The sequence below is a fragment of the Pipra filicauda genome, unplaced genomic scaffold (assembly GCF_003945595.2).
Source record: "Pipra filicauda isolate LSUMZ 115617 unplaced genomic scaffold, ASM394559v2 scaffold80_size11013439_pilon, whole genome shotgun sequence".
Classification (NCBI taxonomy): Eukaryota; Metazoa; Chordata; class Aves; order Passeriformes; family Pipridae; genus Pipra; species Pipra filicauda.
Window position 1 is genome coordinate 4,539,292 of NW_024104987.1, and position 27,255 is coordinate 4,566,546.

Here is a 27,255-nt window from a genome sequence, read left to right on the forward strand (position 1 = left end):
TCTAGGGAGTTCTCCAAGACTTCTCCATCAGAAACGCAATTTCCAGTTATGCCCCCAGTCCATACAGGAAAAGATGGAAAGTACCTCAATGGCAAATACATAAAACAATTTAAAAATTGATAGTAAACGCTGTTCCGTGGCAGAGTTACTGTCTCGCAGAGAGCACTTACTGGGCACTGTGGACAGTTTGCTGTAAGGGTCTATTACCGTTTGGGTAAAATTTCCTCAAGTGCTTGAATCCCATTCCTGCAGGCTATTTAGGCACTTAGGAGCCTAACTTTAATGGGACTGAAGCTTAGCCATTTCACCTAAATTATTTATGCATTTGTTTAAATCTTAACTTTCATATTTAGGTTCATTATGAAAGTAATAAAATAGATTGTATTACCAAGGTTGTGTGTTTTTTATAAAAATTATATTTTTTCAAGTGTTTTCACTCCTAATTTTCAATTTAAAACAACTCTTATTTTGCTTTATTCCTGAGCATATAGGGTATTTTATAAATAATAAAAAAAATAAATAATAAAAATAAATAATAAAAAAAATTACATGAAAAAGATGGAAAACTGACCCCAACTCGACACTGTAAAAGCCTCACAGTGACACTTGCTGCTACAATGTCAGTCAAAGATCTACTGGAGCGTTATTAGAGTTTTTTAGATCTGGAAGTTGAGGTCTCTACGTTCATCAAGAACCTCATAAACTTTCATTGTATAAAAGTTGTCCCTGGATACAAGTGAGAAGCCACACCTCAGAAACAGAACAGAAAGCAAAAAGTTGGAAGTTACACCTAATGGCTTGTATTTTTCCTTTAATAATAAATTCAGTTTTTCTCAGCTGGTGTTTGAAACCAATTCTTCAACTACCAGTCCCTAAGTCTGAAAAGCAAAGCCTATAAGGACTGAGTTCCACTGTTTCAAGCCAAATGTGTGTTACAGATTCTACGTTCAAAACTGCGACTATAAGCTAGGACTGGAAGACCTTTCCCTCCTGAACTGAGTTACCTGTAGGAGGAAGTTTCTGGAATGAGGCTCTTCAAGCCTCATTAAGGTACAAGTCTGTCGTGAGCAGAGCAGGCTGAAGGTCAATAGTTCCTCAAACACGTGTGTCCACCTGACCTCGGGTGCACTGGGCTCCTGGCGAGGCCGGGAAAGCTCGAGGGATGCAGAAGTGACAGAAGTCACTTGTGGCCCAAGAATTTCTTGGTGGAATGGCTTGATAGCAGGACTGGGGAAGAGCTGCCAGTGACCCTGCCAGAGGCCTCCGGATCAGACGGAAAAGAAACTGGTTTATTTCAGGGTTTGCTGAAAACAGCAGTAAATGAAACCTGGAGGTAAAAGGGTGTGATCCAGGCACTGTGTATGAATGCCAGCCCTTCCTGGGATAGGGAGACAGGCCAGTAGCTCACAGAGGCCTTAGCTGGTCGTTCTACTGGCAATGGTGCATGAAGCAGAGTAGAAAACAACTCCCTTCGCCTCAGCTTTATTGGTTCTGGAGTGCTGTCAGTAGTAAAAATGTGTTTTTTCAGTAGACAAAGCAAATACAACCTTCAAGGCACACAGGAAGCCAGTGTGGGCAAGAGTAAGATGCCACTTGTGCAGGGTCACATCGCTGATGAGGAGAGGAGAGGTATGCAGCCTGCACGGCCCTGCTGACGGCTCCACAGGCACAGCGCTGCAAACACATTATGTAAGCAGCTGACTTCAGGCCACAGCAGTGAGGATGCACAGCAAGAACTCAGGATAGATTTGTTTCCCATTACATCTACTAAGAGAAAATGGCTTGACCTACTTCACCCAAACCAGTGCTCAGGGACATCCCTCTGAATTCAGTCCATGGTGTGGAATCAGTCTGCTCCAGGAGCAATGGTCTCAGGCACGATGCATGAACCTCTGAAACATGGAGGGAATCTCCCAGAAAGTAATAAACCACTATAGAATTGGGAGGAAGAACCATGCCAGGTGTGCTTGGAAAAGATGTGCCTTCCTTAGGAGTGGAGGCTTCCTTGAAACTATTCCTGCTTCCCTTAAACTTATGGATTATTTAAATCATGATCTCATTGCCTTTTCCTTCTTGTTTTTAAAAATCCATTGGCACGAAACAATGATAGTTTGTTAAGGAAAGAAAACCAAAACCATAACCAAATGAGTCCTCTGCCCAACTCTCATGCAAATTTCTCATATGGCTTTAGGCAACACATTTCACAGCTCTGCCTTTCCTTATTTGTAGAGCACGAATGTTAATCCTTGCCTCTTCCATGGAGATGTTGGAGAGTTTGATTAGATGTTACCAGTATCAATGTATCAATGCAGAGGGAAGAGTCAAGTGTTTTACAAAAATTATAGAGGAAACAACTGAATTAAAAATCACTTAATTTTAGTCTTAGGTCTTAGCAAGCTGCTAGACCAGTTCCCTCTGCTAGACCCATTCCCTCTTCCTTGGTCATAGCCTTATAAATTTGGTAAAGAACTCCTTACAGATTAATTTTCTACCTTTTTTTTTTAACTGTGAATCCCTAAAACAATTCTAAAGGAGATGCACAGCTGTCAGCCATTTTACATCACTCAAATGTACCAGGTGACAATCTATATTATGAGCTATCACTGGTCATGTATGACCTTGACCAGGAATTCACACAGCACCGGTAGGAAATCACTTTTCTACAACTTTCAAGCTATATTCTTTAGTCTGGAAAGACTCAGGGAGATCTTGCTGGACCTTTGAAATGTGGTGCTGTGTCTCAAGGTAGCTCATCCCTTTCCCTGCCCCCTTCCTGATGCACAGAAGGGGCCACAGAATGAAGACTGTGTTAAGGATGACCCAGTGTCAGCAGGTGATCAGCTGCTCTGAAGGAAAACAGTTATGAATCACATACTTTGGAAGGTAAAACATGTTTTGACAGAGAAAAGTTCTACCTTGAAATCACAACAGAATGGAGACAGGGAAGGATACATTTGGCCAAGAATCTTTATCTGCAGTGATAAACGATGTATAAATAATATATTTTGAAACTCAGCTATGGGATGAATGTTTTATAGTGGAGTAAATCCTAAAATGACTAGTGCATTAAAGCAATGAAGAATAAAACCACAAAAAAAATAAGACCCTAGAAATAAAACAAGTTATTTCTTAGTCTTTAAGTACATCTATACGTGGAGATGTACCCATTGCCTTAAAAGACTCCTTATAGAATTGCTCTATTTTTCTCATTTCATGTCATTCTTCCTCCTGAAATACTGTGCTTGATTCTCAGCCCACTCTCCTCTTGCCTCTGCATTTTTCCTAAGGTATAGACTTTTGTCTTTAGAACAGAGCTTGTGCATTCATCTGCTGATAAACTGTTTATCTTAGCTTTTATGAGGGCGCCTTGCTGCAAGGCAGCCAGAGACAGGATCCTGGGTGTTTGTCTTTTTTTTTAAAAGAGGGTCCGGGAAGTGACGGGTATTTATACCTCCCTTGGCTCTATATATCATGGGAGGTGGAACTCCACTGTCTCTGTTTCTCGCTCTTTCTCTCAGCAGTGTCTTCTGCCGTAAATCTGAACCTCTCAGAACAGTTTTCTTGGCTGCAGCCCCACTTGGAGGAATTAGTTTTATTTATTTATTTACGGGAAAGCTTTGCAACAGAGGAAACCCAAAGTTCTTCTAAATCCTTCCCCTCCTCTACCCCACCTAACCATCCCACTTTTTGTGCCAAATATTCACATCCCAGCAGATGAGAGAAGATTCCAGCGTCTCACAGCGCGCAGACCAATTCATTATGGAGAGAGAGGCCAGTGGGAGAATTGGCAAAGATGAAACAGAAACCAAGGCATTTTTTATGTTAAAAAATGACACTTACATTTACAAGCAGTGGCTCCTGATGGGGATTTGAATTTCCACACAGGCAACATTGTTTATCCAAACAAACTCCCTGTGGCAGCATATATTACATATATACACACATGACAAGTAGGAATGTATTTATCCTTTTTAGCCAGCCTGGTGATTAAGATAAACATCTATTGAGATAAACCAAGTTTTTACTATTCCTTTTTCATAAAACACTAAAGACAACTGAGTGACAGAGATTCAATGAAGCGAAAAATACAGCAACCCCCCCAATCAAGCCCTGTGTGCCTGGGAGTGATTCATTGGTGCCAGCTACTGAATAACCCTGATACATAACATTTCTCACCTCTGATATTTAAAAGGACCCCCTCGCCCTTTTAGCACCAATGGAGCCCTTCACATGTTTTATTGCTAATTGTCTAATGCTCCGTGATGAATGGCTGCCTCGCTGAAAATGACAACCCCTTTTCTCTCAACTACTTCATTTGCCTGGCTCCAGTGGGGGTGAAAGAGGAAAAAATAAATCCGATTACATCATACTTAGCCTATTGGTTATGAATGAAGGAAAATGCAACTTATTTTAAAAGTACTTCTATCAACTAAGTCCTGAGCCCCCCGGTCCCCTGCACTCAGTAAATGCGGCCTCAGATTCTCGTGTAAAATGTTCCAAGAGACTCACGGGTTTTGTGGAAGTACAAAGTCCCAGAGGCAGCTTCTAATCCTGATCAGAGAGCCAGGAACTGGATCACAAATATATACAACTCAGAAATCCTGAACTAAATCTAGAAGGGGTGCACTTTATGCTCAGAAGAAATATCTTGCCTACAGTATAATAAAAGAGCAGAATTTAGCCCATTATATAAAACAACTCCTGGCTATAATTTTGCCTCAAGAATTAGAGCAGCAGAGGAAGGTCCCACAAATTCAGAACTGCTGCGTTATTAGACATTCTTTAAATTTGCTCTAGCCAGAAAATGTGCAAGGATGAAGGAGCTTTAATAACTAGAAAAAGATTAAAGTATGCATCGTTCCCCTGCATTTTGAATTATCACTTCTTTCCAGCTTCTTATGCTTTATCCCTTTAGGAAATTTGATCTCTTCAAAAAGAAGTGGATCACAATGATCAGCCAGAGTTGTGTGCATAGCATTATCTCTGCAGCCACTACGAACTGTCACGAGATACACACTCCCAGTGACTGGGCTGGCTGTGAAAAGCTGGATGTTCAATAGGATACTTTTCAAAGAAACTTGTACCTTTAGTGGCACATGGAACGATTTCCCCTTTCTCTCACAAATGATGAAACAGGCACACTCATGGGGGTATGGGATTAATTCAGATATAGAAACAGACACAAAGGAGACTGATTCCAAACCTGCTCATGTTCCGTAGGAATCTCTGGGATGTGTTTCTTTGACTTGGGAGTTTCAAGTCTTTGCCTCTGAAGGCAAAGGGACCCAGGCGAGTAAAATAATGAATCTAGGCTTCCCAGACACAGATCTGACATTTGCTCTCTCCCTCTGACTCAGGCTTTGACTGGGTTCAGGGATTAATTAGGCCATGCAAACGAGTTAGGTTCTCTCTTCTGGCAACCTGGTCACGTAGGGAACCCCCACCCCTCCCCTTCCCCACACTCTCCTTCCCCATAATGAAGCATGACTGTAGTAAAACAAGTCTTTTGATGGTGCCTCTTCTCATCACTTTCAAGACAAACAATGTCTCAGAAGCCCCCCAGCTGCTTTTATTTTTCTTATATCTACAGTTACATCTTGGGTGTGTTTACTCATCCTCATTAAATATGTTGTTCCCCCCACCTCCTTTTTTTTTTTTTTTAAATATCCTTCCTTTATTGCAGTTTACACTAAACATCAATTACAGGATAGAGTTAAAAGCTTTTGGAGCCATTCTGGGGTATAGAGTAAGATCCCACAATGCCATGGTCTCTAAAAGAGAATTGACACAGGGTACGGGGGTTACAGCAGGAATATGAGACAAACAGCACTGAAAGAAGTGGGCACAAATTACTACTTTGCTCTCAGCACAGCATTGCTTATGTGCAGTCCACTTCCTCTGATAAGTAAGGACTTTGAGGTTTTCTTTTATATAATAACAAGTGACTATTCTCCTCCTTTTAACAGAGATATCTGGAAAGTCTAAGATGGAATGGTAAGAAGAAACAAGCCATCACAGGACTAACAATCAGCTAGACTTTCCAGCATAGACCTTGGTCAGCATCATTTTCTTTGGAGCAACATTTCAACTGAGTATCCTTGCTGCCTAGCAAGGCTTCCCCTGAAGCCTCATCACCTTTTGAAGTACTTATTGTCATAATAAACACAACAGCAGTTCAATAAGATGCCAGCCACAATGGCATATATGTCAACTATTATTTGGATTTGTTTTCTCTCTCTCTCTGTGTGTATGCATTTACAATTGTTCCTATGTAGGAACAGCCTTTCCATTACTCTCATTCTTGATGAAATAGTGTTCCAAAGACACATGATCCTGTTCTGATTTAAAGAAAGATCAAAACCAAACATAAAAGAGCACTGCCCTGGCCACTCTGGAAGTGCCACAAGAGTTCTCTATACTTTGAACATGAAGTTTAACTTTTGTAAGCAAACTGAGCATTTCAACTCAAATATGAGGTATTGGAACAAGCTCAGACAAGGGATTCAAAGAAAAGAGATGCCTTTGTAACAGAAAAAGAAACAAGAGGAAGAGTGCTGCATTTAAAGTGTCTCATGGCAGGGATGGCTTTTTATGCCACTTCCATTTAAAATCTCCCCAGTTTTCTTATCAAAAAAGAAGATAGGAATAACCTCGCTCTGCAGACCCTCACCTAAGCTCTCCCTGGGGGGACAGTTCAGATCCAGACACCAGAGTCTGCCTGTCACTATTCTTGTGTGAGATGTCTTAAATAAATGAACAAATAAATAAATAAATAAATAGCAGCCTTCCCCCACGAGCTGAAGAGGGCCCTGGTGTCCCTAGGCTCGGCTCTTGCCCGGTGCTCACTGCTGCAGGACCCGAAGGGAGCAGGGCGGGGGCCGAGGTGGGGGCAATCACCCTCCAACACTGGGAACTGTTTGGAAATTACCCTAAGCTTCCCTTAGTCATTATTCCATTAACTGCCTCTTGGTAGATCTGTCAGTAACTAAGCTGGGACTTATTTGTAGAGAATCAGAGGCTATTTGCTGTACTAAGTGAGCCATGAGAGCGAAAGGGTTTGGGATTTATTTGTAATTACAGTCGGGATTTTTTTCTTCTCCTTCTTGCCTGGACCCCACTGGTACTTTCATTCACATTCCCTAAGCTGAAGCTGGCGCCAGGATCACAGGCTGGCCCTGTGTTTATGTCATTGAGACTAGGACAATATTTCAGTGTGGAGCCAGACCGCAGGGATCCACTCTATAAAACCCTCACTAAAAATAGACAGCCGCCCTGCCCCCAGGCCCGCGGGCCGCCGGCACCCTGCGTGGAGCTCAGCCCTGGGCCGAGCCCAGCTCAGCCCCCGGCCCACCCTGCGTGGAGCTCAGCCCTGGGCCGAGCCCAGCTCAGCTCCCAGCCCACCCTGCTGTTCCCTCAGCGAGGGTCCCTGAGAGCTGCCCCTGGAGCCGATGGAGTCGTTCAGGCAGCAGCATCCTGAGAGTCCTCTGCCCCAACTGCTTCTTGTAAGTGGATTTGGCTCCCCTTGCCCCAAGCCCTGCTCTGCAGCAATCCCTGACCAGCCCTGCAGCACCTCAGCTCAGCCTGCAGCACAGAGCCACGAGTTACCCTAAAACCCCACTGGCTGGAGCTGGGAGAGTAAGAGATACCTGAAAATATCAGTGCTTGGGACCCCTCCTTTCCCTCTGCAGCTTGTACAGAGAGACCCCAGTAGGACAAAACTGGGTCAAAGACTTCACCTCTGCCTGATAAATCTTTCCTGCAGCAAATTAAAACATGAGCTGAACATTTCCATCTCATAGCTGTCAATTTTATTCAGAAGCATGAACTGGGGCAAATCATTCAGCCTTTTCAATGCCAGTGGTGCATGGTCCCTCAGCTTGGGAGGATAAATGTAACTAGTAGAGGGTTTATTGATTAGTTCAATAGCTATATAGATAAGATACAAGGCATTTGATGCATAGATTTTCAAGGTAAGAGCCTGATCCTGCAGCTTAGATCCTGCCATTGGAAAGGCTTTAATTCAAGAAGCCCGTGGAGTGACAGAAAAACCTCACATGCATTTTAATGGGCAACAGAGCCTTCCAAAAGACAGCAACAAAGAGCAATCGAGTCCCTTGATGCCCTTAGATCCCTGCTGGCTTAGCTGCTGAATAAGCCACGTTTATTGAGTCAGTAGGACCTGGACTTGCTCAAACCAGTGGCGAAACTACAGTGGGAAGAGCCAGGTTTGGTTTGCTAGAGGACCCCATCTCACCCTCTGTCCCAGAGCAGCCTGACTGTTCCCCATGTGGGCTGCATGGCTCATTCCTCATACAGGTACAGCCAGTCACCACCACCAGAACAGAGATGGTTGCACAAATCTGTGACAGAACTGAAAACTGAGCTCTGAAACCCCAGTTAGTGCTTTAAAATCCTGCTGTGCCACTTGACGCTGCTTATAATGAAAGTTGACTTTGATTTGATTGGCTTAAATTACATCATTCACTGGGCAAAGAAGCCTTTTCGTACAAGGAGATTCGTACAAGACTGTTGTATCATGGACTGAGAATGTTGGAAAATAATGGCTCCTTGTTGAAAGGCTGCTTTGAAAATTTTCAAACCATCAAGAACACGTATGCAGTAGCACACAAGGACAGCCGTGGGGTTGTAAAGAGATTTATCAGAGACATTGCTAAGAGAATCCAACAGATTTCATACAAACCAGTGTGTTTTCTGCACCATGCTGTGGGTACTCAGCACTTGCTCAGTGATTATTCTATTGGGTTCATGTCCTTCAGGTCCCTATGTCACTTTGGTTTTCCAGTGAAGTGTATCAGGTAGATGTCAGTGCACTGTACTCAGGATCCCTTTGCAGTGGGCATTGGGCATGTGTTGAATGGCAGGTCAGGGGCTGAATTCTTGATCATCTCAACAGATAATCAAAGACAAAAGTTGAGAAGATAAGAGCACATGAAGTGCAGACCAGCTTGCCCAAGCTCACAAACCGGCAAAACTGAGAAGAAGTTTCCGTTTTCCTTGCTCAGGACTGGTTCCTATCTTTAATAGAGTATCTTGTTGGCAAGGATAGACCACAGAGCCTCATGGATTTTATAGCATGTTCTGATTTCATTACAGTGGAAGTTACTCATCAATTAGAAACATAGTTGTTAATTCTGTAGTGCTTTATCTGAATTGTTTTGCAAATTCCCACCCTGGGGATAGAGGATCTTCCACCACCTTCAGTCAAGAGTGTGATATACAAAGGAATGAAGCTGAAGTGCCTTGGTGTGGAGGAAGCACATTTTTAATAATGCACCATGTTCTGTCATGTGCCACCAGTGTCTGAGAAACAGCCCTGAATTGCTCTCACACTTTATATTCGAGCAAATGCCATTTGTTCCCTGTACTTCTTTCTATAGTCAGCGTGTGGACTTCCTTTTTGACCTCTGAGCTGGCTGCTGGTGCACCTGACAATGGATATACAGTGAAAGGAAAATGTTGCAGAAACAGGACTCCCTGATTTGTTACAGTAATTCCTGACCCAAGCAGAAGATTGCAGGAAGACAGGGCAATGCCTGCAGGAACTGAACATCATCCCAGAAAAATGAATTCTCTCCCTGGGTTCTGCCAGGAATCCCAGTGCAGTAGCACGTAAGCAACTGAAAACTTTTCACAGGTGGCCACTTAATGTCTATGTCTCATTTTCAACAACACTCAAGCTATGCAGCCTCACTTGGGCTCCTTTCATAGCAGGGCGTGCATTCACAACAGCTGCAATTCAAGCCAACTGGAACTGGGCTTTGAACACATAAAGTCCTGGTATGAAATAGCAGCTCTTAGGTGGTTTGAATAAGCACAGCCACAATTAGGGGATACTCGATAACTTTGACTGTAGACCATCCATGTCTTGGTTTTCCAGCCATAAAATGACATCACACCCATGATGATAATAGAAATATAAAAAAAAAAATATATATCCTTTCAAAGATTTATTGTTTATTTTATCACAGTACCTAAAAGCTTGGAGGTGGACCGACCATTTTTGGTATTGTATAAATGTGTAAAAAAAAAAAAGGCATCTTTGCTCCCTCAAAAGTTTATAGCCTAAGTTAAACCCAGGAGGTAACAGATGGTAGGACAGAAGACAGAGAATGAAACAGAACTGTCTGCTGGTTTGCCTCAGCACACCTGTGCTCATTTTTTAAAAAATCAGATAAAACAGAAAAAAAGGCTTTTAAAAAAGGCTTAGAAAACTTAAGATACTGTGGTATGACCCAGAAAAAAACTTCTGCACAGCCTCTGCATGAGGTTATACAGCCTGTGCTCCCTACATTTTGATGAACACAGTCTCTTTCAAAAAGTCAGTGCTGTGAACTGCCAGGGAATCTAAAAGTTTTAAATAAAGCTGAGTGCTGGAGAGGTTGTCTCCATGTAGAAATGATCACATAGTAAGAGCTAAAAAAACTGTCTACATATATTAGAGAAAGACACAGTGATTTGAGTTTTCCACATAAACCAAAACAAAGTCACTATTATAGTTATTTGTTTATTCTTTGTACTGCTGCCTGGCCACCCCAGTCAGATGTTAGAGCCCACTATCTCTCTGGCCCAAGGCACAGGGATTCCTCTCACCACAAGTACTTTATTATGTGATGGCTTTCCCAGCTAATTTGAAAGGTAATCATTTATCTTAGTCTTAAAAGAAAGGTTGTTCTGAATCTGCAGATCTCTGCAAAGGGAACAGGCAGACCTGAGAATCTGGCAATCAGCTGGATTTTATACATATTTTCAAAGTATTGCAGGTATCTGTTGTGGAAGCAATCTGTGGATTCCCTTGGAAAGTTTATGGAAATGTATCCTTTCAAATCACTACCTAGCCTTTCTCCCTACCCTCTACCATTTCAGGACAGGAGTACATATACAGTTCTCTCTTTTCCTTGGCATCTGGACAACTCTTCTACTGTCACTGCCCTGTAGTCCTCTGCTGGCATAAGAATTCCAAAATAAATGAGCGTGTTGTAATCAGGAGAAAAATATTGTGTCCTTGTGGTGTTGATGTTTTTGCAGCTCAGCTTCTCAATGGCCACCACAAGTTGAGCTGCATATTTCTTTACAAAAATATGCCTGCACTGGTAACTTGGCAGACCAGTCTTTGAATAGACATTTAGCTACTTAAATGCTCACTGTTGCCAACAAGGTTCAGTTGATGAACCGGGGGGGGGAAGAAGAGGCACCTTGACAAGCAGGTCACGGTTAGAGAGCAGGAGGTTGGGCTTTACTGTAGATCTGCTGGTCAAGAGGCTTTAAGAGTGTCTGTGAAGCCAAAAAACTAATATAAGAGCAACATATTATAGCAGAATGTCTTGAAAGAGGCAAAGGTACTGACTAAGTATCTCCTAAGTTTAAGCATGTTTCAAGAAACCACATAAGCAAAATGAGCCTCAGCAGATAATTTATAAACCTGCCCACAGGCAAGTGGAGAAGAGCACGAGCCAATACTCCAGCCCAGCACGGAAGTACTTAAAGGTGTGTTGCTGTGTACAGTCACACAGCCCGAGGGGATGGATTACCCAGGGAACTAAAAGGGCAAGGATGGGATTTTTAAAGGACTCGCTGTTGGCTCAGCTCTGCCAACGTTCACTCCTGCCAAATTGCATCCAAAAATGCAGGTCTTACCTGTGCTCATCTCCCAGAACCAACGCTCTTATCGGGGCCATTCAATTTTCAGTATCCTTCACTTCTTTCAGAAAGTGAAGTTCTGTCTCACCCCAGTAAAACTGGGTGCACAAAGTCCAAATTTATTTATTCTGTAGCCTCAGTGTTCCTACCGCGTGTTTTTACCTGCCCCCCCCCATCACTTCACACCAAAACAACCTGCAAAGTGTGCTCATTTGCACTTTCAATCTGTGCCTTCTTGCCAGCCTAGAGGGCACAGGGTAGAACCAGAGCTGTTTATGTGCCAGGCTGGAAGAATTAAGTCAAGATCACTCACACTGCCAATAGCTTTGCAATGTCCTTTCCAGAGGTCTGGGTGTATTGATAAATCCTCTGGCTGTGGACTGGGGCAGTCAGCACTGAGGGCTGGGGGAGATGCTCCCACACTTGGGTGGGCACTGCACAGACAACATTTCCTGCTGAGCAACGACAACCCCCCCCCATCCAACAACCTGCTCCTGCCCCAAACTGGGGAAGCAGCACAAAGGGACTGGTGCAGCACAGCTCCGGGCTCTCTGCATCCTCCAGCAGGGCTCAGGGGTCAGCACAGGGACAGAAAGGCCACAGAGGAAGAGGTACAGCCCGACTGCACCATTTTTTCCACAGCTGTTGATTTTTATTACAAAAGGGCAGTGACTGTGTGTTATGAAAGTCCACAAAATACAAAGCTAATAATAAACTGCTAAGCATCACATGGAGGCTGAAGCTATGCCTCACTTCAGTGGTTGCTAACATGCAGGCTGTTTAGGCTAGTTAACAACGTAGACCAAAATAATTCCTGTATGAATTAAAGCACAGGAGACATTAACTGTTACACCAGCAGGACCAGCTATTTTATGCTGAAAATACGTTCAATGCACATGGTGAAGTTTTGCAGGGAATAGGGACAGTTGGTTCTTTTCACACAAATCTCACATTAAAGAGGGGAATTGCTATCTTGTATGAAAACTATTGCTATCTTGTATGCCATCCAGTATGAAAAACTGTTCAAAACATTTTTTTAAAAATTAAAGAATGCCCCAATACAAGAAATACGTTCCAGAAGCAAAGTTCAACCCTTTCTTCATTTTTGTCTTACAACTTTGCAAATAGCCTTAAAAAACTCTGAAGCCAAAAGAGACCTTAGGCACACAAATTGGGATGAAGTGTGACCACCTGAATTGATTTTACTTTTAATGTCTTCATTTATTTCCTTCACCTCTCACAGAAATTATGTGTGTCCATGAATAATGCATACACAGGGCCAGAGACAAACTCTTTTGGGAGCACAGCTCCTCCTAATATTGTTCATGGGAATACATGCTGTGGTATAGTATTTTTTTTTTCACATCCAATAATATGAATTTAGAGAAACACTTCAATGCAAAGGGTAAATCAATCTCCAGCAAGTTTCTCCAAAAGTTAATTGTACTCCTTATTTCTACCCCAAACTGCTCCAGTGCCCTGACACTGGGTCTCACAAGGCAGTTTCTTGCCCATGTTAGGACACCTTTATGATCCAAAACCTCCTTCTCATGAACACACAAAACGAACAGGATGTGAACTAATAGCTCTTAGTCACCTCTTGGTTAAATGAAGTAGAAAGAGTTGCCTTGGTATCTTGCTCTAAGGTATGTTTTCCAATCCCTGAATCATTCTTATAAATCTCTACTGATCCTTCTGAACCTTTCTGAAGTCTGACTTCCAGAGCAGGATGAAATACTTTACTGCTTGCATTAATATGCATTAATATGGACCTGTATGTGGTAAATCTGGTCATTTGGCAAAGAATTAAAGTTAAAATAATTGGTAAAACCACAATTAGAGGAGACATTTAGCAAGAATACCAGCAAAAGACATTAGTTTCTCACTTCAAATGAGATTTTTAACATAAAAGCTGAAAACTAGATTATTGTCTACTTGGACTGTGATCAGGTAGCTGAGGCCCAGTACAGCTGCACACTCTCACTGAAATGAACCTTCAGTTTGCTTTTAAAATTAATTGCTGAAACTAAAAGTGATTTTTCTGCAAATTGATTTAGCAAATAATGTAGAACATGTGGAAAATGGAATAATCAAGCTGTCTGTGACAGAAACAGTGGCTCTCTCGCCAGCCTGCACATTAATGTGCCCAACGGCACAGATGTCATTTACTCCATCCCTCCAAAGTGAAGGCTATCATCATGTGTGTAAAGGATATTCTATTCATAAATGGTAACTGTGGCCCCTTAAATACAATTGCATTCAGTGGGTTTTAACAATGCAGTACTGGACACTGGATGCGATCTCTGCAGAATGTACGAGACCAGTGCATGAGATAATTTCCTCCTGAGTTGCCCCTTTTTCTGACATTATGGGAGTTTGCGGATTTACTTTAAGGAAAAATATTACCATAAAAACTCCCGCTGAGTAACTGTGCTTTTAAAAGCTTGTTGCATTAAGCCTTTTATTCTACCTCCATTGTTACCCAAATCCTACCTTGACAGATGCAGATCTAAGAACTGTGGTCTTTGAGTAAGTCCAGAACTGTATATATTGATCCCATATTTATATTTGAACAAGCAATACAGTTTCAGTAGCCTCATCCTTTGAAAACCTTGGGACCCAAAGCCAGCACGAAGCTCAAAGAGAAATCGTTACCATCTGAGCTTAAATAGCAGAGAAAGTCCCATCTCTTTTCAAGCACCATGGATTAATGTTGGGGGAAAGTCAATAGCACTAAATTCACCCTGAATGTTAAAACCATGGATTGCAATGGCACTAAGGGCCAGAGATGAGCTTGGCTTGCTGTGGCCGTGGCTATCTAATTCAATTAACATTTACGTTCTAAAAAAACTCCCCCCCATTTGCAAGTCCTAAGTAATATGGTAAATATGGAACAAATTATCAGCAACAGCAGGGGAGATTTAAAATATGCATCTCAAGTTTGGAGTCACTCAGAAACCTGCGGTGATGCAATCACTCAAACAGAGTGATCTTTATGAGTTTAGCTTTGCCAAGAATCCCTGTGCAAACTGTCTTCCCGAGGCTCCTGAGCCCTGGGCGACACAGCTGCCGAAATGCCTCCTCCATGGAGACCAACGCCTGGAAGTTTTCCCATATCAGGTGTTTCCCAATGACTTAGCGCGGTGCTTTCCAACCTCTTTTGATTGAAAAGCTGTAAAGGTTTTCCAAAGGCACGATACAGAGCCCTGCACGGTGAGTTAAAGGCTGGTCGTGGTGGCTGCAGGTTCTGGAAGGTTCGGGTCGTGTTTGACGCCATGTGGAGCCAAAGGCTGCCCGCCCCACCCCAGAATGTGGGAGACCAGTGCATGAGAGAATTTCCTTCTGAGCTGCCCCTTTTTCTGATATTGTGGGAGTTCACAGATTTACCTTAAGGAAAAGTATTACCTGTGTCATCTGTGTCACCTCAGAGCTCTGAGCACGTTCGTCACCCGGGTGGTGTCGGTCGCCATCGACGGGCATGATCCATGTGGGATGAGCTTCAGCAAAGCGGATGCCACACCTGCCATACCTTGTCCAGGGCTGCGGGAAACACCCAGGGAACTCACTTTTTTATGGTTTTTGGATGGCTTCGCCGAAGCCCGGGCGCACAGGAGGGCGTTACATCGTCCCGCCCGGCGGCCGCCGTTGCCGCGGGCTGCCAGGAGGGGGCGCGGCGGCGCCCGCGGGACGCCATGTTGGGCGGGCGTGAGGGGGACGGGTGGCAGCGAGCCCGCGGTACTGGGGCAGCCGGGCAGCGACCCCCGGGCTGTCCCCATACCGGGTTTGGCACAGGCAGCGACCCCCGGGCTGTCCCCGCACCGGGTTTGGCACAGGCAGCGACCCCCGGGCTGTCCTCGCGCCGGTCGCAGAGCACACCCCGAGCTGTCCCCGCACCGGCCACAGGCTGTCCCACACTGGGCACGGGCAGCCTTAGCCCGTGTCTGGTGCCGAGCTCAACATGAGCCTCCTCAGGACGAAGCTTTATCCCGCTGTCCCGGGCTCGGTCACCGCTGCAGCACCAGAGGCTCCGCGCGGCCGAGGTGTAAATCTGGTGTAAAGCTCTGTGTAACTCTGGCACTGACCCGCCGGGCGTCAGGGAAGTTAATAGGGACAGACTGACATGGGCTGGCAAAAATACATTTCCCTTTCAATGAAAAAGAACAGCGTTTCAAGGGGTGTCAGGATGGCATGGAGTGTAGCATGGAGTGGTTTATGTCATGCCCGGATGGGCTCGCACTGGTGTCCCAGGGCTTTGAGCAAACTTACGAATGAGTCGGGAGGACACTGAGCAAACCAGGAGTAAGTCAGGAGGACACTGCTGTGCTTGCTGCCTGTGTTGGAGGAGAGCTCTGCAGAGCTGAGCAGCAAAAACGGGCATGATTGAGCTGAACCGCTCGCCTCTGTGAGAGCTTTCTGTAAAAGTCACCTCTCTGAGTACCCAGGAGTGGGTAAGACATGCTCTGCTTCACTGCTGTGTTTGGGTTTCTCCCTGAGGCCCACGGCACAGCCAGGTCTCACCTCATTACTGCCCATGGGGACGGGCTGTGGAGCCGATGCCACTCAGGACAGGAGCGTGGATCTGAAGCTGAGCTGCAGGGCACAGATTCAGGCCAGAACCACAAACGCACCTGAAATGCTGGTTAAACACACTTCCCCAAATTAAAAAGATAAGAAGCGGTTAAAAACCTTGGGGGGGGTGCATCCAGCTCTGTAAGACTGGAACGAGGAGTCGATGTCGCTTCATGGCTGCTTAACAACGTACCTGAAACAGCCCCTCCAGCTGAGCCTGCGGCGCGAGAATTTACACTGGGAGCATCTTACATCTGGAGACAGGCAGCGTGCGGCTCGTGTGCTGGACCCGTGCCAGGGTTAAGCCCCCAGTAGTCGGAGCTGGATCCCTGGTAGCACTCGTGATGGGAGGTCAGGCGCAATGAAAGAGCCCTAGTAGTTAGAGAAGGAACACACCAGCACCTCTCCTGATGGGAGGTCAGGCGCAGTGAGCAGGAGGGCCCCCCTCGTGCTGGCAGCTCCGTTCCAGTGTTTGGCCGGGCTCCAGAAGATTAAAATAGAGCCTTAGACTGTCCCCTCGGCAGCACTGCCAGCCAGAGCCCTGACAATCCTGGGGTTGTACTCAAACGTGAGTCCCCCGGGAGCGTGGGCTTTACCCTAACAGCTGAGGCACTGAGTAGGTCGGAGCAGGCAGGGTTGTTGCTCTTGTGACTCAGACTCGAGGAAAAGAGGGATCAGGACGGAGCCACGAGAGAGCAGGGGATCAGGACCAACCCACAAGGCACAGAAGGGGGAAGGAGCAAGTGTGCCCCAGAAGAAAGCCTGAAAAAATCCTTGTTCTGCTGGGATGGGGCCCAAAGCACGTGTAGCCATGAGAATGGGGCGTTACACTGTCCGAGCCCGAGTTCTGATTTAGCTCCTTTCTGTGACCGTTTCAGGAGAAGAGGAGACAAACAAAAAAAAAAAGCAACACTTTTCTTTCTCAGAAATTTTACGAAGCAATATGGGAAAAGGCAAAGGCCATGCAGGTTCTTGTGAAGAACCCCCATGTAGGTGGAAAAATCTTACTGTGCTCCAGAAATGCTCACAGCTGAGGGGAACCAGAGCCACGTTCTCATACCTGTGTGACAAAGGGCTTCAACAAAACGCCCAATTTTCAGAAGTGACGAGCACTCCCAGTACCACTAAAATCAGCAGCAGTGGCAGATGTTGGTGTTTCTTTCTGAAGGCGTTTCAACTCTTACAGAATTGTTTATCTTCACTTAATGAAAGTATCCACACTTGTAATGTTTTGCTTCAGGATTTTCACAAAGTGATTACAAATAGCTCCAGACAAAACATTTTGGCATTGGCTTTTCCCCCCTGAAAAATCAAATTTAGTTGAAATTTCAAAATTATCTATTTTGAAATATCACCTTGATTCAGTCAAAAAAAAAAGATCACCAAATATGGTGATTTTATTTTGCTATTTCCAAAAGACAGCATTGATATTTACTGGTATAAAAGGCTCTTTTGTCTTTAAATTGACTTTAATATTAGTTTGTAAGGCTTGAAAGCTGCTGTTCAGTTTATTATTTTGTTTTTGTAACTGTGTTTGTGAGCAGAAAGCAGAGGATTCTACCTGGTTTTTTTTGGTATAATAAAGATGAATTGGATAATTAGAATAATTAGATGTTATTCACACAAGTAAGGAGCAGAAGTCCTTCTGATTAATTAGGACCAATTCATTAATATTTGTGAATTGCAAACTTGAAGAAAATAGAAACATTTTAATAATTCTTTTCTAAATGAACATATAGTTGTTTGAAAAGAGAGATTGAAAACAGCAGCCTGGGGAAGAGAACAGCAAAGCTTATGAATAGAGATTTTTTGTGTGTTTGCAAAAACAAACAAAAAACCCAAATCAAACCCAAAGCTTTTATTTAAAGACATAATTAAAAAATAAGTTAATAGTTTTCTCAGAGAGATGAGAGTTTCTCTAGGTCAATATATTGGGGTGGAACAGTGAAATGGGTATCTTTTACTGTCAGAAGAGCAAGTCAGAAACATGCCTAGAAGAGTTTGCAACTTTTTTCCAATTGGTTTAAAAGCATTTCAGTAAAACAGCGGAGAACACAGAGGCAGGTAGAGAACAGCACTGTCCTTCATGGCAGACGTGTGAGAAAGGTCTGTAAGAATTGCACTGCTCTCTTACTGCTCTTCTTAGAGAGAGAAGAAATCTCAGCTTGGGGCAAGCAAAACATACAAACAAGCAGGCTCTAAAAATGCATGGGACATGCAAAGTGCACCAGAGTGACTGAAGTACATGCACACAAAAATCCTGCTTTGTCTTGGGTTGTTTTTCCCAGGTAATTTCTTAGGTTACTGTCCATGACTAATTATTTGCATTTTTTTTTTCTTGTACTAACTTAGTAAATGTTGTGACAGTTTTCATGTTCTGAAATTAAAAATCGAGGAAGCAGAAATGACAGTCACGTTTTATCTTGTATTTTAAGACTTGTTTTGCTCTGCTGATTAACTCCACTTTGGCTGTGTTTTGGCTAAAACGTTCTCCATGTGTGAAAATATTCACAGATACTCCAGTAAGATGCTGTTGTTTTGAAGCTTGCATTGAGTTGGCATGTCCTGGCTGGAATGCAGACATTGGTCAGCGTGTCCTTTACCGTGTGTACCCATGCACAAGCCATGGATAATCACCTGATAATGGATGCTGACCAGGGAATTATGTCCCTGCTCTGCCACAAGCTCTCTGTGACCTTGGAATGTCACTTATTCCAGTTATGGCATCATCTCATTGTTAAAATACATTTAGCAACCTGTCTGTCTTTGAAACAGGTAAACAGTGACCCAGAGCAGAACCCTTCCAGTTTCAATTCAGCATTCAAAAGGAGTTGTTCTTATTTCTCTTGGTTGCACACAGTAACCCAATCCTGTACTCCATGAGAAGTATTACCTTGCTTTGCTTTTCTTTGTACAAGAATATGTGACAAAATTTAAATTTCTGTTGCCTTTGGTGGGAGGGTATTTTCACCCACAAACACTGGAAGCCATGCCTATTTCATTCAGGTGTCTGAATTAAAATCAAAATTTAGAGACCAGATTTGAAAGCTTGGCCTTAGAAAAAGTAACTTTCTAATAAAATAAAGGGAATTCAGGGAAAAACACAAACCATGGTCAGATTTGCATGGATTGTAAAGCTCACATACAGGGGAACTTGATGATGGTAAAATAAAACATGTTTCAAAAAACACCATTTAAAGATTGTGCACGAGTACACGTGGTATTTGGGATCATGTGAGTGTACACACCAGTATTTTTTTGTTAATGAAGGAGAAGACTTGAAGTCCATAATTTTAGAAGATCACAGGAGTTGTAAGAATGCAAGAGCAATTCAAGTCTTCTAAATCTTAAAAGAGCTGAGTTTCTATGATATTAGATCAAACAAAAAAATCTATGTTAAGAACGTTTTTATGACAATGATTCACTCGAATAAACTTAAGATTTCTTTTACCAACCAACTTTTTTTTTTTTTCTAAAATAGTATTTAATATCTGAAGTTATAAAAAATATTTGTAGTCTTGAAAATTATTTTTATTGTCTATTTTATGTACTATACATGCCTCTTTCAGGAATTATTAAAGAAGCATGAGTCATACGGCACTCATTTACTCTTGGCTCGTGGCCATCCTCAATATATATTTTGCTATTTTCAAACCATTTGCAGGTACATACGCATGAAAATATTGTTGTGTCAAGTCCCAGGCTCACAGTTAGCACAGCAGACATCGTTCATCGAGATGTTTACAAAGTTTTAAAGCACATAAAATTGTGCATTATTGTGTGGCAAAGTTTAAACTTTAGCATACGCTGGGTTGCGTATATAGCAACAAGTTACAATAAAAATCTGAACAAAGACAACCAATAAACAGCCAAATTGCTATGTACAAACAAGGCAGGAAGCAATTAAACACCGCCTCGCACATTTCACTTAAATTACTTTTTCTCTGAGGGGGAAAAACAAACAGCCCCTCTTCCCCTCCCCCAAGTCCCCAATAACCCTGTTAAGTCTTCGTTTTTATCGGCAAAATAACTGGGGCTCCCATTGCATTCATTTGCATAGCACGGGAGAGGGTTTGGGCCCTGTTCTGAGGAGGAGCAGCGTTTCAGGCAGGGTGGGCTTCCCCCGCTGGTAACGCAGCAGCTGCTGGGCTCGCTCTCCCCATCCGGATCCAGCGGTCCCTGGAATATCCAGGGTGATATTCCATGAGATAAGACCCTTCTATCTTCCTTACACGTATCATTTTTTACACCAGCATGAATGTGCTGTTCTCATGGTGACTCCACTGGTGCGGGGCCTCAGCTGACCCCGAGCCAGCCCTGGGAGCGAGTCAGGCTGTGCTGACCTGTACAGGGGAACACCTGACTCAGCTCGGGTGGAACTACTCTGGATCTACACTGGTGAAAAAGAACCTGGAGTGAGGTCCAAGGACAGCAGGATTGGGCCCAAACAGACCTTTATAAAACGCATAAAGTCTGTGCTTTTAGCTTAAAATCTGCTTAATAAGTTACTACAATTCACAGTAATAAGGTAGATTAGTGCTACACCAATCCTTTCCTCCAGCGTCAGCTCAGTTTCACGTAGCTTTTCCAAGAAAGAAAATTAAATAACAATAAACATAAAAAATCTGTTGTTATTATTTGACAAGCCAAATAGAGGGGTTTCCGTAGCCTGGTGACAGCCAAGCTTAGTAACACATTGCCTTGTTATGGGATGACTGATTTAAAGGCTGAATCTTGAGCAAGGTGCTGTGGTATGAAACAACTGAGGAAGGTGTTCCAGTCTGGCTCTTATTCACCCCAAAATTCCAGACTGAGAACCAGCTGGCAGGGTCAGAGCTCACAGACACCCGGAGCGAGGAGAGGTGATCTCTGAGCTGGTGGGATCTGTAGGGTGTCCAACAATGATGGGGCTGCTCCAGAGCCCAGTCAGATCAACAAAAGAACTCCCGATGGCTTTGCAGACCCTTCCTCAGCCGGAGGGAGGCTCTGGGGGTGCCTGCACTCAGGAGGGTGGCTGGGTGGGTGACCAGTCCGTGCTGCCGGGGTACAACGTGCAGCCCACCTCGGGGAACGCTGCCCTTGCTTTTTGCAAAGAATATACAGGGCCAAAAGCTCTGCCTCTCACTTCTGGGAGTGATTTAGCCTTGTGAATTCTACTTCGTGGAGTCAGAGGATAAATTATACTTACAAATAAAGTATTCTAGTTATTTAATGTGTTTCTGTAGTGGAAAAATGAGAGACCCAACCTGATGAAATCTCTGTTGTCTGAAAATTAGAGGCCTGTTTCCTAAAAGCACTTTTTGCTGATGGCAAAGTTCAACACCTCAGAGAAATTCAGAGTAAGTTTCCAAGCTGTATATCTTATTTTCAGATACACTATACCCTTGTTGTTTGTAAGGCTGTATTGAAGTTTTACATAACAGTCATGAGCCATGCATTTAATCACCTTGGAAGAGTTGACCAGCAACTTAATGCATTTCTTTATACCATAGAGAATTTGAAGATGCACCATCTCTTTCCAGAACACTTTAAATTCTCAGGATAAAATATTCTGTCTCCCCTTTCCCCCTTTAAAGTCTATATTTAAAAACATTATTTTATAGAATTCTCTGTGTCTTACAGCGTAGAAAATCCAATTGTTAATTAGTATTTAAAGCAAAAAAAAAACCACAAACAAGAAGCATGGGAAATGCTTGAGCCACAGGTGTCTTCAGGCAAACTGTCCATGGGCAGACAGCCTTCTTGTGAGTGCAAGAAATTTTGAGTGTAAACCTTTGCAGTTTGTCTCACTTCCTACCAGCAGAAACAGGAAAGTTTTAGACCACTAAATGGGGAGATTTGGTCCACATTTTTTTCCTTTCTGTGGAGTCATAATATTAAAGCATCATACACTTTTCTAGCCAGTCAATGTCATGTCTAGAAATAGCAGGGACTGGGTTCAGCCCAGGAGAGAAATACACTCCCTGGAAATGCAGGACAAAGGTTTTGTGGCAAGATAGATGAGTAAGAGAGAGAGATCCAGAAGTTACAAGCCCAAGTACCCTCTTGAGAGCAGAGCTTCAGCTGATACCAAGTGGGCACAGGTTGAATTAAGTGTCTGCTGGCTGAGGAAACTCTGGTGTGCTGTGGGCTCTGAGCCACAGCACTGCCCAGCTCTGGGCAAGAGTCCTTGGAGGGGCACTCGAGCTCATCATGGAGAAAGGGTTCCCAGGAATTGAAGCAAAGGTCTGAGTTCCTAATTTTAATTCGATTCCTGACTGTGAGCCTTTACTCAGCTCTGCTCAGAGTCCCTTGTGCCTCTGGGGACTGGGGATGACAGTGCTGGATTTTGCATTTTGCAGGATCCTTCTGAATTGCTGTAGTTACTTGTGAAATGTGTGAGTGATCTTCCTAAGAGAACTGCAGAACTATTATGATTATATTATGGCAGTACTCGAAAGGCAGCACTATCTACTATTTATTTATCTCTGGGTGTTCATTACTATTCTTTTAACGAGACTCAGAATAGGTAGGGATAGCAATTTTGAACAAAGAGCACATATTTATAACCAGAAGTATTTAAAACCAGAACTATTAATTACTATTTTGACTATTGAAGTATGTGGAATAACCTCAATCCAGTGGTTACAGGATCAAGGAAGCATGTCCCATTGGCCATGACCTAAACATTCCTTCAACATAGGAGGGTTAAAATCAAGACAGGGTAGATTGTGGCTGGCATTGCACTCCCAAATTCCATCTCAGCACAGAAGATTATGATGAAGTCAAGCCCTTCCTACCAGTAAAGAACCTAGTCTTTATTAGCTACATGGCTGCTTCTGGAAATGTCCAGCAGCAGGAGCAGGGAACAGATTTTTCCATCCTTATCTCACCAGCAGTGTGTGCCTGTCTGCTGAATATTTTGCTACTTCTCGCCCTCGCTGTTCCTGATGATCCAGAGCACAGTGAGGTGGGTTTCATTTAGAAACATCTTGTTTTATCTTGTCACTTCCTGCAAAAACATATGGCCTCAGTGCATTGTTATTTTTATTCTTTAATAGACAGTTTTATGGCAGTTTTACCTTGAGGTGAGACAGATTAGGGGAGCCTGGGCGAGGGGCTGGGCGCTAGAAAACCATGTAAATTATTTTGGCTCTGCATATGAGCATCACATTGTTTGTCTCCCTGGTGCAAAGCCTTCTGCTAACGAACAGAATCTAAAGCAACCAGCTGTGAGTGCCTTCAGTGACAGTCAGACATCTCTGCTTGGCTCTGAGGGTGAGTGGGGCCTTCCCCAGTCCCAGCTCCACACAATGTGTGTCCTTCTAACTGCAAATGGGCACTGACACTTCTGCTCCCCCCGTGTGCTCTCACCCACAGGAATTTTCAGTGTGGGTCTCATCCAAACCCTGTGGGAGTGAATGGAAGTCTTTCCATCCTCACTGGGCTTTGGATCAGGTAATGAATGAATATTTTTGGTGCAAAAAAGTTAACTTCCCGCTCCCAAAAAGAGGAGTTACAAATGTAAATCCCTTGTGAGAAAGTTTTTGCCTTTCCTATCACTGCAAAGACTCTTCTTGGCTTCCACAGACTGACCAAGCATAAAATAGTGAATAACATTTATTTTTGAATTTATGGATTGAGTTCACAGGGATTTTAATAGCACTGGGGTTATGGAAGTGCTATTTTAATAAGGACCACAGATCATGGGCCCAAATCCTTACCTTTACCTCAAGGACTTGTAAACTCAACTATTTAACTCAAATCTCTTTATTGGGGGCCTTAGAATGTATCCACCTGGAGGCTGGAAAACCGAAAGGTAGAAGGCTGCGCAAACACGGAGTGAGGGAATTTAACCAGCAGGAATGTGGCCTATAAAATTAAACTTCAAGAACTGTTTAAGAAAAATTAAAGCTTGTGCAACAGCTGGGGTTTCTCTCCACATTAGTTCGTTTCTTAGTGACTCCAGTGTTATGGTTCTCATTAATACAGATTTCATTTTTGAGATCATCTTCTGTAGTTCTCTTAAGTCTTACTGTGGTTGCAAAGGACAAAATCCTGACTCAGTGTGATCTGCCTTTAAACAATACAAGATGATAACTCACCACCTCCTACCCTCCTTATGATATGAGTATTTATTGGGAGCCCAAAGATAAAATCTTAGATTCAAACTGCACCCCAGATTTCCTTCACCTGAATTGCCAGAATATCCCAATTTCAAATGTGGTGATCAAATTACAGTGAATATTCAGGAACAAAAATAGGGGCATTTCTTTCCAAGGGATGTCTAAGAGTTACTCCAACATAATGAAATGTGCTCTTGTGTGGTGGCAGAAGACAGATCAAACTCTGCTTCAATCTCATGCAGACCCTGCCTATTTTTCCTCCAGAACCTGGCCTCACTCTGCCTGCTCTTGACCTCAAAGGTTCACCTCCTAAGGTTTTAAAATAACTTGCTACATAAATAATTTGAAATCTAAGCTCCTGAAAAAACCCCATTGTGCTAATTATGTCAGGCTCTGATGGCAGTCAGAGATGGTGTTGACTGCATTTTGTAGATATTGAAAGAATTTTCATTTCTTTAAATGCCTAGAAACTCTGGGTTATTTGTGTTACTAGACCAGTTAGCACTCCAGTTATATCCAACCTAAATCCACTCGAGAAGGCTGAGAAGTAGAAAAATTTACAGGAAACAGTGGAAAACAGGTAAATAGAAGTTTAGGACACAGCCCTAACATGAGGACACCAAGTTGCTGCTAACTTGCAGGCAGAACCACTCATGCTTAAAATTTTGCATGCTCAGAGAAACATGGAGATCAAGAGACCTGCTGTTACTGGATTTGCAGCCACAGATTGTTCTATTATGTGGTGATTGTTGCGACTCTACCTGCAAACCTGCAGATGCCAATAATAACAATAATGCTCACACCCTGACAGATGATACCTCTGTGAGACCAGAAACCTGCTGAGGAAGTCAAAAGATCAGGATTCTTCTGGGTGGCGTGAGTTGCTGTTTCAGGAGCTGGAATTTTACAAGTGGTTTTGAAAGTATGGCCTTATGTGCATAATGCTCATATCTCATGGGAAGCCGTGCAGGATTCTGGGGCTAAAGGGTGCTGCTGAAGACTTCTGGGACAGCAGAACCCAGCTGCTCATCTGGACCCGTGGTCTGTTGCATAGCATTGTGCACATCTGTGTGTCCTGCAGACCGCGTGCTCACTGCCCAGGGCTTGCCCTCCTCATCCCCAAATGTCGTTTCATAAGGCTCCACATGTATCCTGTGGACATTCTGCCTTGGTTCCTCATACTTGCCTTGCTCATCTTCTGGGAGGCTGGATGCGTGAGGTACGAAAGTGCTCCGAGAGCCATTGCTGGGGCTCTTTAACTGCTCGCTGGAGGTAGGTTCTTGGGACAGATCTGGAGCTCTCATGAGATGCTGGGTGTAGACCCCCTCGGACAGGGAGCCCGCCTGTGTCTCGCTGTGCACGCGCAGCCAGCGGTGCTGCCGGCCGAAGTAGTTGTAATGTTGGTGCTTCCCGAGCTTTCTTTTCCCTAAAAAGCCCAGGGGCTGCTTGGAGCTGGAGGACTTGTCTGTGCTTTTCGATGTGAGCCCCGACAGGGTCAGACTGCTCATGGACTCTGTGCAACATTCAGCGTGAGGGTCGAAGGCACCACACTCTGTCAGGCCTTCCTGGAGAGTCAGGCAGGGCTTCATGTCGTGGGCTTGGAGGACGTCGGGAGCGCTCCCTCCCAGGCCACTGCTGGCCTGCTGGGAGATGTCCTGGGACGAGGAGTAAATCAGGTCCAGCTCCCTGGGGCTCAGCGCGTCGCTGGAGTCGTAGTCGCTGTCGGTGGGCAGGAACACTTCAGAGCAGCCTTCCTCGTCTGAGCAGGGCTGGGAGTCTGCAGGGAGAACTGGTTAACACTAAGGACGAGCATGGGAGAGAAGCTGCTGAGCTGTTTATGGGGTTTTTTGGTCTTAATTTAGAATCAAATCTAGAATTCTGAAAATGTGCGTGTGTTGCCTCTGTGGAATTGCCGTGGGCTGAGGTGACAGCAAAGAAAGGAGTCAGGGAGGATTTATCAGGGAGGATTTACAGATGTGTTATAGTGGTGCTGTAGAATTAGGAAAGGCAGAAAGGATTAATTTATATTAGGTACAGGGAAAAAGTTTGAATTTGAATTGGGACTCAGTTCTGAAAGGATCTGTCTTTTTTCTTACTTTCACTAAATTTCATAGAGATGGAGATTTGGGAGAATGAAAATCTCTAATCCAGGTTCTGTTTTTATTAAAGATATCAGCTGAGTTATCTGGATTTATACCTCTGTGACTGTGAGCAGGGTGTGACTGCACGTGTGCTGAGAGGCTCAAGGCACAACGTGGAGGCTGCTGAACAAAAACCACACTTTTGTCCATCAGGTGCATGATGTGTGTTCAAATCCAAAGCAGACACAAATAGTTCAAATGTGAATTTTTAGAGAAAATCTCACACTGGCACTGAAATCGTTGCTGTCTTTTGGCTTCAGAAGGATCAATAATGTAATAAGTAGTGGCACGTGTGACAGAATGGATTGATGTTCCATTGCCCTGGATAGTTTATGGTAGATCCAAGGAATAAAACATAGATTTTATATTGACTGTTCCCTTGGAGCTGGTGTAAGTTGACACAGCCCAGCAATAATGAATCCAGCACATGCAGGACAAGATAATGCTCCAGTTTGCATGGTGCCAGAGCTGAGGATTATTCTGCATTCATGGTCTGTAATACAGGGGAAAAATAGCTCAGGGAGGGGGGCTGAGAATGAACACCACTGTGTAATGGAGCAGATCAAAGCAGCAGCCTCTTCAGGTTTCTTTGCTTTTAACCTAATGAAATCTAATCAGAATAGATTGATTCATTTTTCTTAACTGTATAAAACTGCCAAAATGAAAAAAACACCCCAAATTGTAATTACCAAAATGGTTATGGCAGTTGTTTAATGCAGTTTCTGTTGCTTTTGTTTCTGCTGTTTCATTTACTTGTTGCTCAGCAGAATGATGGTTTATTT

At 43.7% G+C, this 27,255-nt stretch overlaps 1 protein-coding gene and 1 long non-coding RNA gene across 5 annotated transcripts in view; both read right to left on the reverse strand.

The window, feature by feature from the left end:
• The window catches only part of LOC114003042, an 84,687-nt gene extending 69,482 nt beyond the window's left edge, over positions 1-15,205 (reverse strand). Inside the window, exon 1 of the long non-coding RNA XR_005566838.1 lies at positions 15,064-15,205. This is a non-coding gene — a long non-coding RNA (uncharacterized LOC114003042). The remainder of the gene's footprint in view (positions 1-15,063) is intronic.
• Positions 15,206-18,070: 2,865 nt separating this feature from the next.
• The window catches only part of ANKFN1 (ankyrin repeat and fibronectin type III domain containing 1), a 132,086-nt gene continuing 122,901 nt past the window's right edge, over positions 18,071-27,255 (reverse strand). For all 4 annotated transcript variants that reach the window (XM_039390183.1, XM_039390182.1, XM_027749544.2 and 1 more), the window contains one exon: positions 18,071-26,109. In XM_039390183.1, the coding sequence (XP_039246117.1) occupies positions 25,313-26,109 (797 nt within the window). In that variant the 3' untranslated portion in view covers positions 18,071-25,312. The remainder of the gene's footprint in view (positions 26,110-27,255) is intronic.